At 48.6% G+C, this 21,787-nt stretch overlaps 1 protein-coding gene across 21 annotated transcripts in view; it reads right to left on the bottom strand.

Annotated features, from left to right (window-relative positions):
• CHD6 (chromodomain helicase DNA binding protein 6) overlaps nucleotides 1-19,463 on the bottom strand; it is a 213,146-nt gene extending 193,683 nt beyond the window's left edge. For 13 of the 21 annotated variants that reach the window (XM_039499171.1, XM_039499176.1, XM_039499172.1 and 10 more), the window contains exon 1: nucleotides 144-198. In XM_039499171.1, coding sequence (XP_039355105.1) covers nucleotides 144-183 — 40 coding nt within the window. In that variant the 5' untranslated portion in view covers nucleotides 184-198. Of the gene's footprint in view, nucleotides 1-143; nucleotides 199-18,566; nucleotides 18,586-18,924; nucleotides 18,942-19,343 lie in introns of those variants that run through there. The other 8 variants (XM_039499177.1, XM_039499181.1, XM_039499184.1 and 5 more) reach the window with 4 other exon arrangements.
• Nucleotides 19,464-21,787: the final 2,324 nt, after the last annotated feature.

The raw sequence follows: 21,787 nt of genomic DNA, 5'->3' as shown, positions 1-21,787 counted from the left end.
CTCTGGGACATCAGGAGCTACAGGTCACAGTTTGCGCAGGGGGGGGGGGGAAGAGATCAGCAGAGCTTTGTGCTGGATCCCATGTGACAGAATAGTGTACATGTAGGGAAACACAGAGAGATTCCTAGACCGCTAATACCTACCCATCGGGGGGGATGCTCCCACTGCCATCGACTGCTCCATGCCATGGCAGCTGTTCTGTCAGAGATGTCAGTTAGAAAGGCTAACTGCAACCAAACACAATGGGGCTGGGCCCTAGGCACAAATACAACATAGATAATAAAGAACTGCCATCTGTACCTAACACACATGTCTGGCAAGGCTGTCAGCAAGAGCTGCTGGCATAGACCAGGTGTTAGCGGACATGCAATGGGCCCTGGGTACCTGCCTCGTCAGTCTGCTTGGCTTCTCCAAGACCCTCTTTGATTCACTGAACAACAAAAGGAAAGGCCCACACAGCCTCCTGGGCTGTTTTGTTCCTGCTACCTTATCAGCTCTTGTTCCCAGGCAGGGCTGCTCAGCTGGACACGTCTCAGCCAGCAAAGCCACTGCAGCTTGAAGCCAGGGTACCTCTGGCGCAATCCAGTGGGAGGAACTCAAAAAAAAAAACCACATTCCTGTGGTTTGAGTGGTGAGAGGGACTCTGCTAAGGAAGATGCATTAGAGGAGATAGCTCAGTGTCTGTAAATAGCAATGGGGCACAGCTAAGATGGATGGCTATTTCCCTCCCTCACTCCTCCCCATCTAACCAATGCAGCACATCAGCATGCTGCTCCAGGAGGGCAGCAGGGCCCAGCAACGCCTCTCCTTAAGGGGAGGCAATGCCCCCCACAGCCGTTACACTACTGCAGGGTTTCTCAAACTTCACTGCACCACAATCACCTTCTGACAACAAAAACTACTCCATGACCCCAGGAGGGGGGACTGAGCTTGCTCAAGCCCTGCTGTCCGAGTGGGAGGGGCCAAAGCCTGAGCCCTGCTGCCCCAGGAGGAACAGGGGGAAAAGAAGGGGCAAAGCCAAAACCCAAGGGCTGAAGCCCCAGGCAGGGGGTCTGTAACCTGAGCCCCACTGCCCAGGACTGAAGCCATTGGGCTTTGGCCCCACGCAGTTGGCTCGGGCTTTAGCTTCAGCGCTGGACAGTGGGGCTTGGGCCCCAGGTCCCAACAAGTCTAAGCCAGCCCCAGTGACCCCATTAAAACAGGATCACAACCCATTTTGGGGTCCCAACCCCCAGTTTGAGAACCACTGCGCTACTGCATACTCGTCATTCTACAGGCTGCTGTATTATGGGGGCTCCCTCCTCCCAGGCACCTGGCAGAGGCATCTGTTCACCATTAGGAGTTACTCCGTTTGCAGGCTGTCCATTTATGCATCCCTGGCAGCAGCAGAACCCGCCTCTCCCCACAGTTTCTTTCTGCAGCAGAATTTGTTTATGTATCTGCAGCTGCTCAGTGCATTCACTGTGGAAATCCACACTAAAACTCCAGCCTTGTGCAGCAGAGAAGTAGCCCCACTGCATTCCCATTTCACTGCCTGAGGAATCAAAGGGGGCCCATACTCCCTGGAAAGGGTCAATCTGGAGCAAAGACTTGAATTCCCATCCCAGGGCTCTGCAGTCCCCTCCTCCAGACCCTGCTTCATTCCTAAATTTGGGTGGAGAAGCGGATGGGATTATTTGGGTGCAATTTTTCCAAGTGAAAATTAATCCAGCAGTTCAGTGAAAGGAAGGGGCAGCATTGCTAGGCAGAGGGCTGAGAGCCTGTAACCTCACTACAAGGTCAAGGCAGAAGAATCTCCCTCTCCAATGAGCAGGATGTGGAGATAGAACCTCTTGGGGGCAGATGCACGCACACACACACACACACCCCCCTCCACATCCCCAATTCCTGGGAGTTGTAGGCCTGTACTTTAGCTTCTCAGTGAGCCGAGCGCTCCTCTTTTCATTGCTGGCCTCTTCATCCCAGCAGCTGCTCTAACAGTGCATATTCTCTGCTTCCTGGATCAATGCCACCAGCAGAAACCTGGTAGGAATAAGTCCACTGGACCAGCCAATATTATACCAGGGATGGGGGTGGGGAACTGCAGCATGTGTTTTGAGCAACCCAATTGACTGGCAAAGGAGGAGTCTGAGTTCAGAAGCAGAGGGATCCCTTTGCTGGGGAGCAAATGCCCCGCGGAGCTCCATGAGCACAGCCTGGGCCGGGCTCCCTCAGAGTGCTGTGCAAGCGCACAGAAATGGGGAAATGACATTTAATGCTTCAGGGTTGTTGTCGTCTCCTAAAATATTCTGATCTTAAATCTGGAGATACTTAACAGCACTGCCTGCGGCTGAGCATTCAGACTTGGCATTCCAGGTCGTTTGAGAAAAACAGGATCCTGGCTACACCATGCACTGTCCCCTGCTGGCCAATCCATGCAGCAACACTGACATCATCCCTGGGACCCAGCTCTCAACCAGCATCTGCTGGGAAAGGAAGCAGCAGCATGGCATAATGCAGATGAGAAACAGTACTCACAACGGACAGGCAAGAAATAACCACACATTCCCCTCTCAATTTGGTGACTGCAAACCCTGTAGAACACAGGACATTCGACACCTTACAAAACATAAACCTTCCTGGGAACCCTCCTCACCTCACAGTGAACACTGCAATTTGGAGCCAGGAGTCTGAGCAGGACATCTCAGCTCAAGGGAAAGGAAAACCACCAAACAAGGAGGAGAGCTAGACCTATGTCTTCACACAATAAGGCACGCAGCAATGAGTACCAAGCCTACTGGATAATCTGACAGCTGGAGAAGGGACATAGACAGTGTACCTCACCCTGAGAACAGACAAGAAAGCTGATCTGTAGACTTGCTGTAAATTAAGTTCTATTATTTGGTTAAGAAGCTACTCAAATGAAAGCAAACATTGTCCTGCAACAGCCCTGAAAGTCTTCATCCCCCATTGTTCACTTCTTGGGCCCTGCGTTGCTGCACTTCCCAGGCTGAGGGGACCTCACGGCATCTCCCAGGGCAGGGATGGACACCACTGCTAGTCACCAAACTGAGAGGTGGGAATGACAGCAGGGTTTTGGAAGGAATCGCTGCTCTTCTCCTGTGTTACAGTGAGCCCTCGGCCATGGTAACACTGCACCAACACAAACATTGCCCCCCGCAACACACACACCACCTGTATCCTAGCTTAGTACCAGCTACATCTCTCTCCCCTCGCCCATTCTCAGCATCTCCTACTCAACTGCCCTTGTGGTGGGGAGCAGCCATGTATGTCATAGGTTTCTCCTTCAACCGAACCTAACTCTAGTGTCTTTAAATCAGCTGGCCAAGAATCAGGCTCCAGACAATGGCTTGTGGGTCCCAGACAGTTTAATCCGGTGTGGATTTTAATCCTCAGCAGCAGCAAGAGAAAACTGAAAAAGCAGCTCTATGCAGCCCAGCAGCTGTGCTGACAGTAAAAGGGAGCTGGCAGGTGAGAGACAGCCAACCGCAGCCCCTGCCCTGCAGCTGGGGCACTGCAGCTTTGAGCCACCTATTCCAAGCAGGCCTGGATGGCACGGTGGCAAGAACACCAGCAGGCAGGCTCCAGCAGCAAGTGATGGCAGATATCCCTGAACCTCTGAGGAGGCTTGACCCAGAGGTCCACAGGCCACCATCTCAGTCCTTCTACGTGAGAACTGCCTAGCATATGGCAGTTTCTTTGTGAGAAGTCAGAGGGGAAGCAATCAGCAGCTACAGGATCATGAAATTACGATTGTCTGAAATCACCATTCGGTGCATGCTCATAAAAATGCCCACCTTCTCCCAATGCAGAGTTACAGCAGGTGTGCCTGCACCCACATCTCTCCATGATGGTACCAATGAAATGAAGTCCCAGAGGAGCAATCTAGCACCCAAATGTCAGGAGGCACCACAAATTCATTTTCTGTTGCAGCATTAGCACAGCCATGTTCACAGATGTAGCATTTTCTCCGACTGCTCTCCTCCCTAAGTATGAATGCATTCCATTGTGGGAGTTCATCTATGTCACCACATAGACAGGCTGAGTGAACCCTTCATGTTCTCAGCAACCAAATTCTGATATGCTCTGTTTCTGAACAACGTTACATTGAACGTAGTCCATGAAAAGTTGGCAGAAAACACACAGGGGAGGCGTGCCTCTCCTCCAGCACAACAGGCAGGGAGGAGTCTAAGCATGTGTAACTGGTGACAGGGGTGGGGGAAAGTGGCTGTTAAATCTGCTCCTCCCTCTCTGGGAGCCCACCCAGCCCTCTGCAGCAAGGTGGGAGGAGCCATCAATCCCACATCTTACTCTCCTTGAAACCCTGAGGTTTCCACTGAGCAAGTCCTCTAGGAGCCAGGGGTTCTCAAACTGGGGGTCATGACCCCTCAGGGGGTCACAAGCTATAAGCCCCATGGGGCCGACAGGCTGGAGCCTGGCCATGCATGGGGCTGACGGGCCCAAGCCCCTGTTAAAATTAAATTAAATTACTCCTCCCCCTATTTTTAATTTTAAAGGGGGGGAGATGCTTGCTGCATGAAAGGGGCCAATACAGAAAGTTTCAGAATCACTGAGCTAGATCCAACACTTGATAGTGCACGTTGCTCCCAGACAGAGGGCAGTGCTCAGAGACAGGCCATTGACAGAGACGTCCTGGATCTGCAGGGTTACAGGCAGGGCCGGCTCTACTATTTTTGCTGCCCCAAGCGAAAAAGCTGCTCAGACTGTGCTGCCCCAAGAATGAATGGAATGCCACCCCAGGCATGTGCCACCCCAGGCATGTGCCACCCCAGGCATGTGCCACCCCAGGCATGTGCCACCCCAGGCATGTGCCACCCCAGGCATGTGCCACCTCCGTTGGTTCCTGGAGCCGGCCCTGGTTACAGGCTGCTGCCCCCCAATCCACACTGCCTCTAAGTGGGAGGGAAGGCCACAGCTGCACTCAGGATGAACCTTGCAGAGCTTTCCTTGGGGGAGCAGAAGAGAAGCGCATGTACCCTCTGCAGACAGTAAGTCCACATTCCTGGATATGGGTGATTTTAGCATCTCATTTCCTACCTTTAATTTTTTTTTTTTTAATTGCAGCTGACTCTTGCAAAGATAGAAACTTCCTGCATGCAGTGGGAGGGCAGAACATCTTGGGAACACCCACTTCTGTGACCATGCCATTAACACATGCCCTGGCACAGCATTTATAGGACCACGCAGGACCTCCATGAAGGAAGCAGGGCTGTGGAATGTGCTAGGAGATGGTGGAAGTGAAATTGGAGCTCCTCAGATAGGGAGCCAGAGAACGACCAGCTCACCTGCCAGGATAAGACAGCCAAAGACAAGCCTGGACCCTATTTTCCACCTTCTCCTCATTGTCCTGGGAATCCACAACCCAACCAGCTGCTTTGAACACCTGGGGCTTGTGTCCCAGAGAGCCCAGAGGCCTCCCAATGCCAGCAGGGGGCAGGTGCTGCAGACATGGAGAAGGAAGAGCCCTTCCAAGCTAAGTTCCCTGTAAGTTGCGCAGCCGCAGGAGAGGGGAGCCCCTGCCCCGACCCTGCCAGATTTGCCATGGCCGGGGAGAGGCACCGTGAGCTGCTGTGGTAAGAGGGGGCTGAGGGGTGGGTGGGGAGTCCTCTCTCTCCACTACAGCTCTAGTGCAGCCTACACCCCACACCCCTCATCCCCAGCCCCACCCCAAAGCCCAAACCCCAACCCTCTGCCCAAGCCCTGAGCTCGCTCCCACACTCCGAACCCCTCGGCCCCACCCCCACCACACATCACCTCCATATTGATGCACATAATTTTTTACATACATGCGCGGAATAAATTTTGTTAACAGGGAACACTGCTCCCAGGCTCAGGGGCTTCTGAGCCAGAAGCCAGATTCAGCATGGGCACTAATGCTCTCATAAAGCACAAAGGGTTGGGAGGGGCTAGGTTCGGAAGCAGACTCAAGGCAAGCTGTGTAGGGTGACAGCACTCTTGCCAGGATACCCATGCATGCACACACATGCAGTCTCCCACAAAGCACAACTTCCCAGGTTTGAATTGCCTTTCCATTCTGAGGAGTCTGTAAAAACAAACACCTTACTGCACAGATCTGCTGCCTGGATATACTGGGGCAGAGCTACAATGCTGGCTACCCAATAAATAATTTTATGTTGCTTTTCACTGCTGTCATCCCTGCAGCATCAACAGCTCTAGAGACTTTCCAGCTCATGCATCGTGGGAAATGTTAAATGAACTCCAACCTCTAGGCCACCAGCACAACCCCACTGAAGGCCTTGCCCAGGTGTCACCAACAGTGTCATTCCGCTCAGAGAACCTTTATTACTGGCAATGGTGCACAAGCAGGACAGTACTCAGCTTGGATCGCAGACCAGTCATAAAGAATGTGGAGCCCGACAGTGCCATGTTGTCACTTTTCAGAACAGAACCACAAGGTAACGTCTACACTGCAATAAGACCCACAGCACAGCCTTGTCTGGCCAGGTCAGCTGACTCTGCCTTGCAGGGCTTAGGCCACGGGTCTAAAAATTGCAGTGTAGGCATTCGGATTCAGGCTGGAGCCCAGGGTCCAGTCAAAGCCGGAACATCTATACTGCAAATTTTAGTCCCATAAACCAAAACCTGAGTCATTTGACCCAGGATCTGACACCCGGTGCCACAGGTTTTTTTGTTGCAATGCAGACATACTCAAGATGGTTTACTGAGCATGTGCGGTATTACTAGTTTCAATTGAATATTACTTCAAATTACTATTACTTAAATCCATTTTCCTCACACTCCACAAAGGCTCCACACCCTATGGAGGGACAATTATAGCCACGATTCAACCTTCAAACTTCAGCTACTTTTGATGCAGCTTTATCACAAAAGAAAGTGACAACAACATTTTGTTGTTGTCTGAAAGGAAAAAGATTGCATTTCTGCTGGCCTGATGCACAGCCCTGAGCCTTAACCTGAGAGCTTGGACAACAATGCCACACTCCTGCTGAAGCAGGGAGCTGACTTAGGTGTCTTGACTTCTATTTCCATCTCCACCACGAATTCAGTGTGTGGTCTTAAGTAAGTTACTTAGACCAAAGTTTTCCACTTGAGACACAGGCTTTCCAGAGGTGCTGAGCACCTGCAGCTCCCCTGAAGGTTATTAGTCAAGGGCTCAGCACCTCTGAAAAAAAAAAAACAAAAAAAACAAGCATTAATGTCCCAAGTTGAGCACCCACAGACTAGGACACCTAAAAATCACAGGCCACTTTTGAAAAATGTTGGCCCTCTCCTCCCAGGTCCTGTCATCCACTCAGTACAGCGACTGTCAGATACCAGAAAGGAGAAAATTCTCATGTGGCTGCACTCAGCACCCAGTTTCCACAATAACTGACTCAACAAAGTACCCTCTGTGCCTCAATTCCCTCATCTGTAAAATGGGGATAACAAAAATACCTTACCTCATGGGAGGCTGAGGAATTGAACTAATGTTTCTAGCATGCATTGAGATTCTTGGCTATAGACATCAGTATCCTGCCTGTCTCTGACACTGCAGCAGAGTGCAACCCCTGCTGGGAGATCTTGATAGGGATGACCTTACCCCTAACAAGTGAACCACAGAAACAGATATTTCATATTTTACTGACCAGATTTTCCTCTAGTAAATATTTACCAGGTTGCACAAGCTCATCATGGCAGACAGCCTTTAAATTGGTCTACATTAAGGCCATTTAGCTGGTTTTCAGACTGTAAGCTCTGCAGGGCAGAGACCATCTTACACAGCGCCTAGCAAAATAGGAACCCTGCTCTCTGATGTGTCACTGCAGTACAGACAGCATAGTAAGTACAAGCCTTGCTCTGTTTTTGTGGAGTGCACTACATGCCAGGGCACTCACACCAGAGACTCGCACAGTGGAACTGCAGGAGGAATTCTTTCTAAGACCACTCGCTCCATTCTCCATCCCTGTACCTCTCTGGGCTCTATGCTGCATGCTCTTAGGACGGGGCAATGTACTTTGCACACACAGTATGTTGTCTGCAGAATGTGTACTGTGCATTTTGAATTGTTATTTATAAGCCATGTTAAAGCAGCCTTCAGAAGTGAGGGCACTTTATGCAAGGCTGGGTCAATGCTGCCACTGTAAGCTCCTGTTCCCAGGGGCCTAGATTATAGCCTGGACATTAAATTTCAGCCGTGAGCAGAATTACATGCAGAACTCACATGCAGGGATCTGGGGGGTAGAGGAGGCAGAACAAGTTATGACGATGCCAGGAACACAAGGACACCTGCCATGGCACTAGCCAAATAAGGAGACAGGTGGCAGCAGCACTATGGCCCCACCCCCTCTGCATCTGCCTGCACACCTGGCTCCCAGGACAGGGAGCCCACTTCGTTCTCTCTGGAAGTGAGAAGTCTCCTGCACTCAGGGAGGTGCTTTGTCCAACTCGGGTAGCTTTTCCCCAGGAGCCTGCTCTGGCGGTGCTCTTCATGCTTCCCCCTACTGGGGGTGTGGCTTACAGACACCACACAGCCTGATGACATTCATTACCAGGCATACTGTCCATGTGACAGCAGAGGAGCAGGCAGAAAACGGGCAGGCAACCACTGCAGAGACCCAGGATTTGAAATAGTCAATCTTACATAGATGTACCACAGTCTGTGCCACATTTGAGGGGCTCCCTGACTCTCCGATGCTTTTTAGCCTCCCTTGTACTAGAGAAAAAAAACAAAACCATGAGACGAAGAAAAGCTAGCACAGAAGGATTAATCCAAGATGGCAGCAGCTGCTCTGTGCCTAGCACCTCAGCCTGCCCCTGAGGCTCTATAGAAACATGGGCAGTTGAGAACATTGAAGCAAAATCTATTGTCCCCTGGGTTTAACAAGTGCCCTTCACGGAGCAATGGTTCCCATCTCCAGCTGCAGCCATTGCAGCCCCTTAGAAGTGATGTTTCCACCCCTCGGGCATTAATGTTATCCTACCATATAATCCTTCACCCTGTGGACCTGCTAGGGACCCCACCATATCGCTGGCAAGGCACTTCCTGGCCAAGCCCACATTTCCAGGGGCTCTGAACTGATTTTTGAAGTTACTCTTTGGGAAGACAGTTCTCATTATTCTCATCCTAAAAGCATTGGAACATCCTGGAACCACTGGGAGAGAATCCCTCCAGCCGGAAACGCTGCGAGGAAATGCTCTGTGGCAACTGTCCTCATGCCTATGTGTGTCATGTATTCTAGCATGTTTTAAGAGTCACTTGAGCTGGTGTCCCTCATTACCAAACAGAGGGTACTGCTAGCAGGTTGCTGTCTGGATGGCAGGAATCCTTCATTTTGGAACCTCCCCTCACTCCCCTCATTTTCTCATCCTTCCAAGCACTCTGTAAAGCTTGTTCAGGCTGTTGAGGAAGGTGTGGGTGAGAGGCGCACATTCATGGGCAGGCCTGTGCGTATGTTTAGGTTGTAATGTGTAATGCACAGGCTACACACCAAGAGCTCTGGATATGCACCTATCATAGCACTTCAAACCTTTGAAGAGATAAAATAAAATGTTCTGAAGAGCGGTTACTGAGAAGCAGCCCCTTCTTACTCTAGACCTGCCCCAATGTGCATCAAAGTCAAATGACTTTATTAAAGCAAACTTGTACTGCTTTTAACTCCTGTCAGACCTGCAGAGCCAACAACGCTGCTCCAGAAGAGGCAGCTAGATTCCCTGGCAACCAATTTTCTTGAAGATGCCTAAGTTCCAATTGGTAAGACCTGTATAAACCCAGGGAAGGCTAATGGGAATGCACAGGTGTCACAAAGGCAGACTGCAGTACTTTCATTGCTGGAGAAAGAGCGAGCCCAGATTGGGGAAGTATGCAGAACCAGTGGTGTGTACATCTTTTCAATCATAAAACCGAGCACATATGATCTGCAGCTAGTGATGAAGGGATGATAAACATGGAGCCCCAGGAGGCCATTTTTACAGAATCCCCTTTCCAACAGAACCTAGCCCATTGCAAGCCCTGAAACCCTCAACAGGAAGCATTATGCCCTCACATTCCTCTCTGCTGGAGCATTGTTGTGCCCCTCCTGGCAGCTAAGAGGTGCACAGCACATTGGCCATGCTTTGGATCCATGGGGAACCCCACAACTCACCCCAACATCTCACCTCCCCAATCCAAAGCGTACGTGGCAGAAACAGGTAATGCCAGTTACCACCTAGAATGCTGATCATTAGAGACACCTGCAGCCAGTCCACAGGCTCACAGAAGTGAATAGACAACCATCTGACCAGCTCCTGCTAATCAGTGCAAGAGGAGCAGGCAAGCAGCACTAGTCACTGACAACCTCTATTTAGATGCTCTGTGGTTCCCATCACCATGGCATCCCCCCTCCCCACAGCCCTGGGGGGATGGAGCAGACAAGTCATCCCCATTTTACAAATGGGGAATGACACCTAGAGAGGTACAGTGACTTGCCCAGATCTCTTTGCCCAGCATCTCAACCACAAGTCTTCGGCACATCCCACTCAGAGATGGGACAGGCTTAGCAGGATCGCACCAAGATGGCTTCCACGGCTCCCCTCAGGCCTCACCCAGTCAAGATGGTCACCTGTTGCTCCGTTACCCCAGCCCTCATCTCACTGGGATCCACCCTCTCCCCCACGTGGCTCTCATTTACTTGAAGTCACTGGGGACATCAGGACAGCATGGATGTCCACCCTCCTTCATATCAGGCACAAGTAGCACTGTTTCCATGAGCAGTGACTGGATGAAGAGCGGCAGCTGAAACCAGGAAAATCAAGGAGAGGCTGGTGGGGAGAGTGAAGCACTAAGAGCTTAGCACCTCTCTAACATCACCCTCAGCTCAGCAGGGGAGCTTGTGGCCCCAGTGTCTGCCTGCATTTCATAAAGCAACTGGACGCACAGCCACAGAACTCCCATTCCAGAGATAGCTGCCCAGAGCACTGCACCCTCCCTCCTGTCAGACTTAGGCATAGCACTCAGAGCCTGCAGGACTCATTACTGTAATCTGTTACACCTGGGTATGAAACCACCATCCTTGAAAAAGCTACATTTAATTAAACATGCAGCCATCCGCACAGCACCACAGGCAGCAGAAAGCCACTTTATATGCTGGCTTCCTGTGGGATACCAGGGCAAATTCAAGAGCTCAGTCCTCATCTCCCAAACACTTTATGGGACTGGCCCAAGCTAACTCCAAGAGTGGCCAAGCCAGCTACATTCCAGTGAAGCAAGGTAACCATTGCCCTCAAGAACTAGGCTTGTATGTGTGTAGGAAATACAGATTCGTGGGCCAGTCATCAAGAGAGTAACTGTCTATCGAAAGATCAGGGTGACCACAAACCTCAGCGTCTTCACAGCTAACTGCAAGCGCTGCTCCCGTCAGCCTGCCCACAATAACACCACACCAAGAACAAACAGTACCAGGCCTGACTGGCTGGAGCAAGGAGAGTGAAACATATATGGCTTCATGTGCTCATACATGTATTCTGGGAAGTGCTCAAACACCCCCCCCCCCCATGAAGGGCACCACACAGGAACCAAGACAGATCAATAAGAAAAGTAGGTTTTCCAAACCTTTAAAAGATAAACTAAAAAAGAGCAGCACACTGTACACACAGATAACGTATTTTCCTTCCTGGCTTAAGCAAGAACTGAGTATCGGATCCAGACAGTAACCTGGGAATCTCAGAACTCCATTCTTCTCTCTTCTCAGATCTTTAACAAATACACACAATGCATTTAATCACTATTTTATTTTGTAAAAAAACAAGAACATTAAATTTAAAACCCATGTTAATTCAGCGTTATGTTTCAGGTGTTTATATGCACAAAAGCCAGGAAACTCAAGGCTATGGTTTCCATAGGAATAGAAGTGCTAACTCCTCATAAGTAGCAAAGCACTGATGTTTATTTCTGTAGATAGGGTTAACCTTAATGACTTATTATATATGTGCAAAGAGCAGAGTTAAGAGTTCTTCTAAGAACCATCACTTGGAATTTCCTGACTTCTGGGCAGGTAAAACTTCACCCAGAACCTAGTGCTGGCCTCATTTTGGGATGGAATGTACATTGTGTGGGTTTGTGTGTGCCTAGTGGCTGTACTTAAGAAATTCACTCTGATTTCAGAGAGACTACCTGTTTGAGCAAAACTGTCAATATGTAATAAGGGGAACACACCTGGAACCAGTTACATTGTTATAATGATGCCAGAAATAGTTATTAAAAGTGAGCTCATTGTGTATATTCACTCAAATGGGCACACGCAAGTGGAGGAGAGACCACAGAATGTCCTGTGTAAATGACAGTAAGTGACAAACCCCAATTTTTCAGTTTCCTCCATGGCTTGCAAAGAGAGAGGTTTAATACAACAAAGGACAATTTGCTTCCTAAATCCTCACGACAAATGTAGGTTTTTAATAAATACACATGGGTCAAAATTCTTGAAAGTAGCCACTGGTTTTGGGTGCCCAACTAGAGACACCTTGAGTCTAAAATTCAGGGAGGTTCCCATCAACTTCAGCCATAGCTGGGAGCACTCATCACTTCAGAGTGTGATCCAAGGTGTCTCATCAAAAATAAGGCACCCAAAATTTCCAAGAAAGTTAGGGTTTTTTTTCCCTTTAACAAATCACCCCCACACCCTCTCCCTGTTTGTGTCACAGTGTTTCCTCCTGAGCTAGAGTGGTGTCCCAGCACACCTGCCCCATGTCCCCTCACAGCATATCCGAGGGCAGCTGTCTCACATTCACTTATCTATCAGATTGGAAATAAGACACACATTTTTAACTAGGAGGTCAGAACAGATGATCTAATGGTCCATTCCAGATTGAGAATCTACTATCCCTCTCTACTTTCTTCTCTTTTGCTGGAAGAGAGTCTAGCACCCTTTGGAATAAGCAGGGATGTCTGCATTGTGCTGGGTAGTGCTCCTAGTATGGAAGATTCCATTACATGTCCATTTTGGACACTCAGAACAACTCTCCTTTGGGGTGAAGCTTTCCCAGTCAGGGCTCAGTCCTAAGAATCATTGGCTGGGTTGGTTGGTTGTTTTTTAACTTGAGCAAACTGGGCTCCAAAACTCTCAGGACTTTGGGAGTCTCGGAAATTTGCTATACCCTCACACATTCCTCATTTCCATCTGGAAAAAGACGTTTCCATGGCAAGGATGCAGCCACCCAAAAGTGACTCAAGAAGCTGCTGTTCTGTAATCCCAACCTGGCTGAGAGCTGTCTCAAGGCAGACATCCGAGAGAGTTCCAGCCTCTGGACCCATCCGAGTCCATCCCTCCCAGTGAGCTACTGGCTGGAGAGGGTTACATCTTAACATCACAGAATTAAAAAAAAGAAAATTAAAAGCTAAAAACTGTTAATGCAACAATGAGACTGTGCAGTCAAAGCTAGGGAGAAAGGCAGACTGCCATTCTTCTCTCTCATTCTTTATGTACTTCAATTTATTTTTGTTGATATTTAGTATATTACAGTTGCTATAGGATCCCTAATTTTGGCAAATACAATTTGCATGCAGCAGGGACTGGATAAGGCCGCTGTGAGATGCTTACGGTTGGCATGTCTTGACTTTTATTTACTGTCACTGTGCAACCTGAACGTTGCACGTACTCACACTAGGAACATAAACTGGAACTAGTGGCCTCTCTGCACAACTTTTAGAAACAGCACATTGTGATTAAAAACAAACTCCATTGGCGTGCAGCCTTCTCCACACACGCTATTGAATTCACCCCTCACTTGCCTCCATGCTTAGAACGGTTGGCAGATTTGCTCCTCCCATTGTTCCTGGTTTCACAGTGGGGTTTACACCCATTGCAAACCAGGTATTATTGCCCCTAGAGAATACAACTCCCCAAGCAGTAAGGAAACAGTTTCTGGCTGAAGCACTGCCTCACTTCCTCCATGGAAAGGGGCCTTACAGTGGTGAAGGGGTGAACATCCCTATATGCTATTAACTAATAATGTCATTCAAGTGCCTACCTCTCCTTGAAGCTTTTGGGGCTCAATCCCAACAGGTGAGGTATGCCTCCTACCAAAGGCACAGTACCCCCAATTCTCACTCACTTCCCAGGGAGCTCACAAACCTGCTGTATAGAATCATAGACTTTAAGGTCAGAAGGGACCATTATGATCATCTAGTCTGACCTCCTGCACATCGCAGGCCACAGAATAGCCCTCGGGAAACATTCTCCTACCTGACCATCAAGTGCCTGTCTTGAGCATTAAAACCCAAGAGCAGAGTTGAAAGCAGTTCCTCCGGGCACAACCACAACATCAATATTAAATAAATAATAATAGCCGCATACTGTCCGATTGCTAGACTGCATGCTAGATAATCCCATATAAGGGAAGATTGTGATGGTCGGATGCATTGTCCTAACACATAGAAAGAAAATATTTCTTTCTACCAGCCTGAAATATTAGGGGAATCTGAGATTTTTTGATTTTGGAGGTTTTTTTAATATCATGAGTTTACACACACACACAAGTTTTTTGTATTTCTCTGAAGACTCATTTTTTTGTAACAACGTCAGCAAGATTGTCCCCAACTCTCTCACTCAGTTAGCCATCTAGAAATTCCACTGCAAGCTCTTTAGGGCAGGCATTGTCTATCCCCAGGTGCCTTTAGAGACTTGGCACACTGGGACCCCCATGCCAATCAGGACCTTGGGGCAACCACCAATATACTAACAGACTGCAATAATATCTAGTGTACAGTACCATCGCTTTGGGGGCAAAGGTAACTCTGATTTTCTATTATTTGTCAAGGTGTCTAGAGGAATATTTTTTGAGGTATCTTAAATCAAAATAGGCCACCATTGTATCCATGTGTGGTTGTTACTAAACGCCCACAGGTTACTCCCTTTGTGGAGTTTGCTTTCTGCACTTCATCCAGCTTGGACACTGGGCACTTCCACTTCCTGGCAGCAGCTTCCACGTGGTAGCACAAGGCTGCAGTATCTGCCTTTCAAACATTTCAGTGGAGGGTTAAAATCTACCTCCCTGAAAGCAAAAAGAGCTTTCACTCTTAATTAAAGTAATAATTAAAAATCTCTTCTACTCATGTAAGGTTCTGTTGACCTCTGGACAGAATCTAAGTTTAGGGCTCACAGGACTCAGCAGTGTTCCTTTAAGACAACTTCAGAGAATGTCCTAGGAACCTGCCTGCTTCCCCTGTACTCAACACACCAAATCCACATTCCTTTATTAATGGATCACCAGGAACAGGAGCCTGATCAATCCTTCTCTCTCTCCTTTTCAAGAGCAAATCCCTCCTGCAAATCGATGTGCAAGATACTAGCTCTTATCTCCAAGAACTCAGGCCAGAACACCACAAGTTCATACAAAAGCACAAAAGCCCCATAGCCAACAGTCTCGCTGCTCTGCAAGGCCAGAAGTTTAGCTGCTACCCTCTTTAAAATGAGTTAGTTTGCATGAGCAAATGACTTTAGAAATAAGACACCATTAAATAAAATACTTTGCATCATCTACCTGTAAAACTTTATGTCCCTGGAGAAGTTATTATGGAGAAAATATTAAGACTCCCTCGACGGATATTAATCTTAAAAATTATGAAACCACAATTCTAGGGAAAGAAATTTAGGCATTTGTTTCTCATTCAGAGATGCAACAGTGCAACATAAGGAACATCGCCATTTCTGAACACCAACAATTCACTGAGTCACTAGAAATCAGCGGATCGCAAAAAGATATGCATTACTGGATCTAGCAACATTGACAAAGGGCCCAGAAAACTACTGAAATCAACTACTAATAAAGACTGGTGTAGCACAGAAAGGGCCTATTTCCTAATTCTGATATATAAGAGAATGGAAAGAAGGGTTAATGTAACTAGTTAAATAAGGCACAGTTCTCTTCACCAAGCAAACTGCTATATAACACACCGAAATAGATAGTGACAAAGCTTAATGACACCCTCCAAAAAGGACATACTTTAGTCACACACCACAGAAAAATGGTGCAAAAAGTTTGCTAATTTCAGAGGGTCAAGCTAGTTAATTGTTAACACAGGTGCAGTGACCCCTGAAAAGAAACAGCTACTTTCTGAGAAATATTGCAATCCATGGCTGTGTTTAGATGCTTTGGACGTTAAGAAAGAAAAGACAGCAACAGTTTCAAGACATTGTCTGCAGATCCCAATGAGTGAAGAACCAAGCTTGCATTATCAGTCAGTTTAAAATATTACTTTTTATTTTGCAACATTTTAAATGCTACTACATAAAGCAGGAGTTGGCAACCTTCGCATGCAGCCCATCAGAGTAATCCACTGGCAGGCTGCAAGACATTTTGTTTATGTTGACCATCCGCTGGCATGGCCCCCCGCAGCTCCCATCGGTTCACTGTTCCCAGCCAATGGGAGCTGCAGGGGGCCATGCCTGCGGCCGGTCAATGTACACAAAATGTCTTGCGGCCTGCCAGTGGATTACTCTGATGGGCCGCATGCCGAAGGTTGCCAACCCCTGACATAAAGTGTCCACAGAGGTTTTGCTGAGATGTAATCCTAATAATATTGCATACTATATCATACTTTAGACCTTCAAAGTGTTATAGAGACATCATTCATTAACTTTCAACACATCTCTGCTATGTGCACACACTCCTTATAGAAGGGGAAACTAAGGCACAGATTATGCAAGTGACACATCCAAGGCCCCAGAGGGAGTTGCTGACCTTTCCTTAGCAGGTGATTTTAAAAGGTTGCTCATTTACTCAAATTTATTTAACCTTCAACATCTCAAAACTAAAGAGAAGACAGTATTAAGAGTCAGTACTGGAAGAACAATAATTTCTCTACCAAGTCAGTGAGGAGGACACCTGGGTACGGCAGCTCCAAACAGAACTAGAGCAGAGGGGGCAGCACCTACAAGTGAACCAGACAATTTTCTCCAAGAGGGATTTATTTCTTGTGCAAAAGCGTAAAGTTTGAAGCATTTATGGTGCTGGGTGGCCCAAAATTAATTCCTTTCTGGAGAAGAACATGACAGAGATGCCACCTGAATGAAGTAAACAAGAGACAAAAGACAGCACTGGAGCAGCTACTTTCTTATCTATAACATGGATATGATTGTGGGAACAATGTTAACATGCTGAAGTGGGATCACATGAGCACTGCTCAACTTACCCTCTCATTTGGCTATATTCTAACCAACCTGACACTGTGACAATTCAGCAATATGAGCAGTACCACCTGCCAAGCATCTGTAAACCTGTAAATGAAAGGCTTTGAAATGAGAGGCAGTCTGGGAGTACTACTCTTAACAGTCAGGCCATTCCCAAAGACACCACTTCAATGATGCCAGCAATTACAGAGAAAGGAATCAGAGCCTTCTATATAGGTGCATGGGATAATCTAACCCTTATGGATCACCATTCAATCTGTTCTGCTACTCTATTGACCTAATAATAGGAACCCAACATTCTTTAGCCCCAGAAAGCATCTGCCATGTTTCCTAAAGAGGGGGTAAGGGGAAGGAGAAGACTATTTCTTGAGTGAGTTGAGACACTTATTGCAAAAACATAAACTGAGCACTTTTCATACCAAAGTTAGTAAAAGGATTTCCTACATCAAAGGTCAGCAGCCGTCCCAGCAAGACCAGCTCCCTGTGCCCCTACAGAGTCTGTGTACTCATCCTCCTCAGCTACTAACTTTACTGTGAGTTTAGCACAATAGTCAGGAAAGTAAATTGATAAATAGACAAAACCTCAGCCGTTAAGTGTGCCACTAGCCAGTAATATATCTATATTGTTTGTAGGTCTCTCTCTGACTTCTCGGAACATTTACCCTAAGAATCCTACTGATCAACACTAAGAAATCTATTCTGATTATCAGTAAAGTCACTGGTAAGGATACAGATAATTCCACAAAGTAATCATCAAAATGATCAGGATTAAAGCTTTGTAACATAACAGCTAGCTAACCCTGAGATGACTGCAGCATGAATGAGATATGACTCTAATGGGCCAGTGATGCCATTCTATTGTGATATGGCTGCAATGTCACAATAGATCTGTGTCTGCTTTGCATACAGCAAGAGAGGCAGAACAGATTAGATGCTTCTGTAGGAAGGGTTGCTCCTTAATAGCATTCATTTATTTCTCCTAATCAATACAAGGTGGAAGATGACCTTGCTTGCCATAGGTCAGTTGGCAGGAAACCCTTAAAGATGGTATCCTGGCCTTTGAAGGGGTTTCTCTGCTAGCCTTACAGTTTAAAGACTTAATTATTAATTTACTTTGCTATAATTCTAACCAAAATACAGAATAGACAGCCAGAAATGTTGCACTGCAGATCCTCTTCGGACACAGCTATTAAATAGCTTTGCCATAGGAGTGTGTTGAATCCATATATATGTTCAAAGCAGCCCTCTTCACCATCGTACTCAGGCAGCATGGTACCCAGCATCTGCTGGCATATCTGATTTTTAACTACTCGTTGGTAAACAAAGATCCTAAATCACATCAGTTGCCCTAGACCCATACATACAACCACAGCGGATACTTTACATAAGACTGCACTGACTCTGGACACCACCTGGCTTCACCTCCAACTGTAGCATACTTCCTTTGAGGGTTACTGGCTCACAGTGGCAATGGTTCGTCACTGGCTCCGATTTTCTGTATGATGCCATCCGGGCCCGCAGTGCCCCGTGTCACTACAAACGGGCTCACTTTGGAGGGACTGCCCAGTGCCATGGTATCAGGCTGGTTTCACATCGCACTATGCCAGCCACAAAGCCCCCGTGGCAGGGGCACACTTCGGGCCCGTATACTGCCGGAGAATTGCAGCCTCCCCGCCCCCAACGGCCAGCAAGGGATGCCCGCACCTGGCGGCCCGCGGGCAGCGCGCAGGTGAGCGCGCAAAGCTCCGCGGCAGGAGGGCGGGCTGCCCCCCGCACCTACCAACCAGGCTCGACCCAGCTCCGGCCAGGGATCGTCCCGGGCAGCGGGCCGGGGCCGCGGGAGGGCGGAGCGCTGGCCGCGAGCCACAACTTCTCCGGGGCAGACGGTCCCGCCCCCCTCACAGCAACGCTGCCGGGGGGAGGGGAACAGCCCCTGGCCGCGGGGAATCCGGCCCCGGGGAGCGCCCGCAACACAACGCGCCGGCCCGCACCGCCCCCACAGGTGTGACCCGTCGGGCCGGGCCGCAGCCCAAGGACGGAGCCCCCAGCCATGGCCGAGCCGGCCTGGCTCCCCCGCCGCCGTCGTCGTCGTCGCCGTCGCCGCGCGGGCCCCGGCCGCCGAGTTCATTCATCGGGCGGCGCCCCGCGCCCAGGCCAGCCCGGGCCGCCGCCGCAGCCGAAGTTGGGCGCAGAACTTACCTAAAATGGCTCCTGCGGCAGCCAAAGCCCAGCCAGCTATTATTTGGTGAAGTTTAGCCAGCCGCCCCGCGCGCGCAGCCTAGCCTGGCCCGGCCCGCCCCCGCGCCGCCGCCACTGGCCCCTGGCCGGCCCGGCCGCCTGCCATTGGCCGGCCTGCCCGTCAGCCACGCGCAGCCCCTCTCAAGCTTGGCTGCAGCGCGCTTATTGCTAGCTCCATTGTGCTCCTATTTGCATTGATGTGATCGCTGCTGGGATTGGCTGGGCCGAGGCCGTGCAGCCCCCTTCCCCCTAGAGCCACCCGGCTCTGCAGCCCCTGCCCCCCTCGGCGCTGCTTCTCGCCCCCTCTCGGCTTCCAGCTCTGCCGCGCAGGGCAACGGCGGCTGCAAGTTCCCGGGGCTTGAGGCAGGGGGCAACCCCGAATTTCCATTGCATCCTCCAATCAAGGGGGGTTTTACTTGCTCCAACCAGAAAAATAAAAAAAAAACTCTTCCCTTTGCATTCCACGTCTTTGCTCGCCTTTCATTTCCCGGATGTGAAATTTCCTGCACAAAAACACAGTGTGTAAAGCTGGAATGTGCAAGGCTTTGCAGTGCATCCTCGCTCGCCGCGGGAGAGGAGGAGAAAGCAGGGCACAGGCAGGGATGCCAGTTGCCTGGGGCTGCAGCTCTTGGATGTTAAACTGCTAGGTACCACCTCTAACCTGTTCTGCCTCCCCACAAAATATCTATCGCCTGGTGGCTGCAATGAGAGTTAATAAAAAGTAAACGGAGCCCTTTACTTTCTAATTGATTTATTTACCCCTGGTATTTAATAGGGGGGCAGTCATTTATGGGGCAAATGCACATAACTAAAAGAGCACTTAGGTTCCTTGGAACCTTAATTAATGCTGTAAAAAAGGTAGAAATAAGAATCATGATATAGAGGGCCAAAGGCTCTCAGAGCCTCCATCTCTTTCTGCAAACATACTCCAACTAGGGCACTGCTCTTTGTTAGACTTGTTGCAGGGATGGTCCAAAGTACTCAGCTGCAGAGTGGTGAAATCTTCCCAAGCACCATTCAGAGTGCTGTGATATCCTGCCTTCCACAGAGAAGTGACTACAACAAACATAAGGGTTAGGTTCTGCCCTTGACCCCCTACAGTGATCCGAAAGATGTACTGCAGGGGTCTTTGGAACAGGGTGTGACAGAGTCTTCAATAACCTGGCCCAACAGAACAGGTTGGAGACGGCAGACGGGTCTTCAGGCCTCCTGTCTTTTCACCTTCTTTTCACCTCCTTGTTCTCATGAGATGCAGCAGTTTTTCACTCAGCCACTCTGTGATCTTAAATACCACATTAGTCCCTCTGGCCCCTCACCTCCTGGGAGCCGCTGCAATTCCTGGGAGCCACTACAATCTCTGTTCTCCAGCTCACCCCCAACACTGTCCACCTTCTGCTGGTTTCTCTCTCTCTGGGACATCTTTTCCAAGTGGGATTAATGTCTCCCAGTGAAGTGCCCAGAACTCATCAATTTCAATCTTTTTTTTCCCCCTAGGGAAAAACCATCCTGATTTTCAGATTCAGTCAAAGAAAGCTCAGCACCACTGAGAGCCAGGCCAATAGATGTGTTTAACACCCTGTTCTAGCACCCACTTGGCTTTCCTTTGTGTCAGAGAAGCTCCCATATCATTACATTACAGATGTGACTGTACCTTGTCCAGCGCTGCCACAAGCCACTCTTCATACCAGTGTGTCACAACTGGCCCTAATGTCTAAATCTCACTGACTCCCTCTATGTGCTGCAGAATCTGATATTCTCTCCTTGGTAAATCATACTATACAACTTGCTGCTTCTTTTCAGCATGATTAGACAAGTGCTGTTCCAGTTTCTCTTATCAGCCTTGATTTTCCCCAGCTATTCCCATGCTCTGGGATTGCCAAACATTGGGAATCCAGTCACTTGTTTCACTTATTACTGACGTTCATATTAACTATTTATTTGCTCAATAGATATCTTGTAAATATGTATATTTTAAAAATCTTACCACAGATTATTAAAATAGTGGCTCAGATATTCAAAATGAGGCTGGGAAAGCACCAGAAAATAGAATTTAGGGAATGATCCCGCATTGTCTGGGAGCTAAGATAGATAACCTTTGAAGAGCTGATCTTTGGAATAGCTCCATTGGAGGCACCTGGCTTCGAGTTACTCTGTCCTTAGAACAGCATAGTGAGAAGTTGTAGTCACCTTTCTTAATTATATACCCGAGGCAGTCTCTTGCTTTAGAGCAAGATTCAGATACTCATGCTGAGTAGCGCCTTAATCTTCACAAATTCCCACTGGATCCTTTGATGTAGGAATGTCGACTAGAACTAGGGAGGTAGTATTATCTCTGTATATACCATTGATGAGACCACTGCTAGATTATTACTGTGTCCAGTTCTGGTATCCCCACTTTAGAGAGG

Source organism: Mauremys reevesii, linkage group 13, assembly GCF_016161935.1.
Source record: "Mauremys reevesii isolate NIE-2019 linkage group 13, ASM1616193v1, whole genome shotgun sequence".
Lineage (NCBI taxonomy): Eukaryota > Metazoa > Chordata > Testudines > Geoemydidae > Mauremys > Mauremys reevesii.
The sequence above is the reverse complement of the archived record's forward strand: the minus strand, read 5'-3'. Positions and strand labels throughout refer to the sequence as shown.